This window comes from Microtus ochrogaster, linkage group LG12 (assembly GCF_000317375.1).
Source record: "Microtus ochrogaster isolate Prairie Vole_2 linkage group LG12, MicOch1.0, whole genome shotgun sequence".
Classification (NCBI taxonomy): domain Eukaryota; kingdom Metazoa; phylum Chordata; class Mammalia; order Rodentia; family Cricetidae; genus Microtus; species Microtus ochrogaster.
This window is the reverse complement of record NC_022036.1, coordinates 4,381,958-4,386,373: the sequence shown is the minus strand read 5'-3', so window position 1 is coordinate 4,386,373 and position 4,416 is coordinate 4,381,958. Positions and strand designations below refer to the sequence as shown.

Sequence of the window (4,416 nt, the reverse complement as noted above, 5' to 3'; positions counted from 1 at the left end):
CTATACTTTGCTTTTTTAAAAATGTCAATGGGAAAAAAATCACAAATTTAGGGTGATCCATAGAACCTACAGATTGTCTATAGCTGTAAAGACCGAGCTCTGGCTTCCTAACTGGAATGGTTTGTCATGATGTCAGTATTTGGACGCTCACATATTCTTCATAGTGAAATAAAGAAAGAAATTCAACTATATTTTGATGGAAGATGAGTACAAAGTAATGTGGCGATACTATTAACTAGAGCTGTGTGAAAACATCTAGTCAACACGTTTTTACCATTTGTGTTTTCAAATGCAGGTTTTATATATACAAATGAATGAAGATAAAAAGAATATTTGTATATTAATTATTTTTAAACCACAGTAAAATTTCCCTTAGAAATAAATAGCAATTATAGTAGATTAAGCAAAATCATGCAAAATATCCAGAAGGTGTATCTAAGTGTGAGAAACTTATTTCAATAAAAATTATCTGTCTACAGTGTGTAGCATCATAAAATTAGCAAAATAAATAAAAACATAGGAACAGATTATGAATTATGTAAAAATCTTTCAATGATAAATTTAATTTCAGAAACACTTAAAAAGTATAGATCTGTTTGCTCATGAAAACTATGTCAGTAAATTTGTGTTTGAATGACCAATTTGCAGTATAAGATATAGCCTTTTGTCTGGGTAAAGATTACGTGAAGGATATTATCAAAAAATCATGTACTCCATAAGAGACAGTCATGATAATATGTGAAGGTTTGAAGAGATATGTAATACATGACAAAGGAAGGAATTTTTTATTATTGTCAAAAATAAAACACTGTTGGGAAGGAACCCAGTATGGAGGGAGATAAACGTTGTCATTGGTGAGAGATTTAGAAAATATTTATTTAAGTTGTTTCATCTATTTTAGGGAAAACTCTGAGAGATTTTTGCAGAGTTAATTGAACTTGAACTTCACAGTTTAGATAATAATGATAATAAAATCAAGAGGTCTCCCAAGAAATAACTGAAAAGAATAAAGTACAAGCTCTGAGAACAAAATCTTGGGTAATACTCATTTGCGCCCAGCAAAAGAATGAAAAGGAACTACCTCTAACAGAAGAAGAAATTAGAATGGAAGCTGAGCACAAGACGAACACTGGATACAGTTGAATAGTCATTGCTCAAGAATAAAGGATTACTAAACAAAGAGAGAACAAAAGTCTATGGATTTAATGATTGCCTGTCAACATGAGTTTTGAATTTGTATAAGTTAATGAGTAGAATTTTGCATGGATTAGGCGTTAAGTAATAGGAAGTGAATCTGGAAAGTGGATCCTATCATGAGTTACTGCTAATTGTAGCATACACACATAACAAATATTCTTTTTCTGAACATAGATTTGCATATGCATATTTTCAATAATGAGGGAGACGTTTGAAGGAGACAGTTTGTACTCCAGAGCAAAGAAACCCAAGGTTGATAATGAGAAAGAAAAGAAAGGATCCTGAAGGAGGTGGAGAACAGGAAATCAAGATGAGTTATCATAACTAATAACTGGTACCCTCATGTCCAGGAATTCTCTGTACATGCTCATCTCCCAATCTTTATTTCACAAGTGACCACTTCAGCCAACTAGACTATACATGTATGTGTGTATGTATGTATGTATGTATGTATGTATGTATGTATGTATGTATATATGTATGTATGTATAAACAGTTTGCTCCAGGCCTTAGAGAGAAGAAGCTGCAAGGATACAAAGAATATAAGACTCATTAATAATGAGACATGGCATTAGTGGAGCTGGAAGTAGACAAAAGGAGCACACTAATTGAGTGCTTGCTGGTCTCCAGACAGCAGGACAGTGCGGCAGGAACCATTCACTAGCCAATGTTCCACTTTGGCTCTGGCACTTTTCCTTTATTTGCTCTGCAGTTTGAAATGGGGAGGGAGATTCACCCTGAAATCCCAGCTTCTGGCAGAGGTGGTGCTGAGTGATCTGTAAGATTAACAGAGAAAATGCCCCCATCCAGCCCAGATTATTACATCATCAACACTCACCTGTTGACCTATTTGTTCCTGCTGAACTGATTTGTGAGATTTTTAGAATTTACATTCTAGACTGAATGTCTTTTAAAATCAGTTAGATATTTTCAGTCTGCTTGAGGTTTTACAAAGCAACTATGTGCGGGTGGAAGGGCCAGGACTGGGCAGCAAAGGAGAAGCTGTCAAAAGCAGGTCAGGTTGTGAGGAGGACATCAGAGAGCAGGTGGAAAACATGAGGTTGTCTGGGTCGGGTATGACACAGATTTCTGGAACTGGCTGTTCTCTTTTGTCCTTTGTCTGATATCAAAGGGTTATCAGACAGTGGCGACTTTGCCCTCCAGCTCAGAGACCTTCCTCTGACCACGCTTCTCTTTTCCTGTCCTCAGACTCTTCTCCTCTGCACTGACAAAGGGAATGTTAGTGAATAGCCAGGCACACAGCCATAATGAACCAATTAAAAACGTTCAATGTAATACATTTCTGGTTAGCATTCATATTATGACATAATAGGTTACTGAAAAGGCGCTTGCCCAGCAAAAGTAATGTGGGAATGTCTATTCAAGTACACTCACAGGAAAATCTGTACTTTATTTTTGTCTGGGCGGTGAAGACTTAAATATTTGCTTTTTTTTTTTTAGATCCTCTCATCATCTACATTCTTGTTTTCTTGGGAGCAGGATACAAAATATAGGATCTCTGTTTTTAGGAAATTTTTTAATTTGGTTTCTGTGTGAGTGTTTTGGATACAAGCATGTAAGGGCACCATAAGACTGCCATGTCTGGTGCCTGCAGATGTTGGAAGGTTTTAGAGCCCCAGGATCAGGAAATACAGATGGTTGTGAGCTACCATGTAGGTGTTGGAAACCACGTCCTGACCCATCTCTTGAGCGCATCTTGAGGATAGATTCTTAAGAACAACACATTATAAGGGTGAAAAGAAAAACCACATTCCCTTCCCCAAGTTAAATAAAGGGTGAAAAGATTGAAGGCTTTCAAAAAAGACCATTGGCCCAACTAATGACATATGGGTATATTACACAAGTGAATCAAAAGCATTCTTTTCTGTGCTGATGAGCATCTGTTTGGCTTTCACTGCAGACTGACGTTTTTCAATGGGAACAGACAACCAGACATGGGCGCATGAATTCATCCTCCTTGGCCTGTCAAGTAACTGGGACACTCAAGTCTCCCTCTTTGTCCTGTTCTTGCTGATGTACCTGGTGACAGTGCTGGGGAACTTCCTCATCGTTCTTCTGATCAGACTGGACAGCCGACTCCACACTCCCATGTATTTCTTTCTCACCAACCTGTCGCTTGTGGATGTGTCCTATGCCACAAGCATAGTCCCTCAGCTGCTGGCTCATTTTCTTGCCACACACAAAGCAATTCCATTTCTGAGCTGTGCAGCACAGTTATTTTTTTCTCTGGGCTTGGGAGGGATTGAATTTGTGCTACTGGCGATGATGGCCTATGACCGCTATGTGGCAGTGTGCAATCCGCTGAGATACTCTGCCATTATGCATGCAGGACTGTGTGGTAGGATGGCTCTTGCATCTTGGGTCAGTGGTTCCATCAATTCAGTCATGCAGACTGCTATCACCTTTCAACTGCCCATGTGCACTAATGTGTACATCGATCATATATCCTGTGAGCTCCTTGCTGTGGTGAGGCTGGCCTGTGTGGATACGTCTACCAATGAAGTTGCTATTATGGTATCTAGCATCATCCTCCTGATGACCCCATTCTGCCTGGTTCTCCTGTCCTACATCCAAATCATCTCCACCATCCTAAAGATCCAGTCGAAAGAGGGAAGAAGGAAAGCCTTCCACACTTGTGCCTCCCACCTCACTGTGGTTGCCCTGTGCTATGGCATGGCCATTTTCATCTACATCCAGCCTCGCTCAAGCCCCTCTGTCCTTCAGGAGAAGTTGATTTCTCTGTTTTATGCAATTTTGACACCCATGCTGAACCCCATGATTTACAGTCTGAGGAATAAGGAGGTGAAGGGGGCTTGGCAGAAACTACTGGGACAGTTCTCTGGGTTCGCATCAAAACTGAAAACCTGAGGAATCATGAGAATCACTGGAAAAAAGGCTTTACCTCTATTCTGCTCCCAACTCAGATATGACAGTCATTGCCATGGAAACAAAGGTAGACCTGCTGCATCATGACTGGTGATGTTATGCAGGAGGCTCAGTGGCTGTGCTGGGATGTGTGGTGTGGGTGTATTTCTGTGTCAGCAGAGTGGACAGTGGAACTAAGCACTGCTGTCACAGAGATAACACCATTTATCAGTCTCAATTTTTATGATATGACAATTAAAAAGAAAAAAGAAACCACTAACCGTTTCAATTTGTTGCATTGTTGAAGTCATGATCCTTTTCTTGAAACCTACC

At 39.5% G+C, this 4,416-nt stretch overlaps 1 protein-coding gene across 1 annotated transcript; it reads left to right on the top strand.

Moving 5' to 3' along the window:
* The first annotated feature begins 3,132 nt into the window (after positions 1–3,132).
* Positions 3,133–4,086, top strand: LOC101990073 (olfactory receptor-like protein OLF3). Its single transcript, XM_005363806.1, has one exon. It carries the CDS (start codon positions 3,133–3,135, stop codon positions 4,084–4,086), a length of 954 nt encoding a protein of 317 aa, XP_005363863.1.
* Positions 4,087–4,416: the final 330 nt, after the last annotated feature.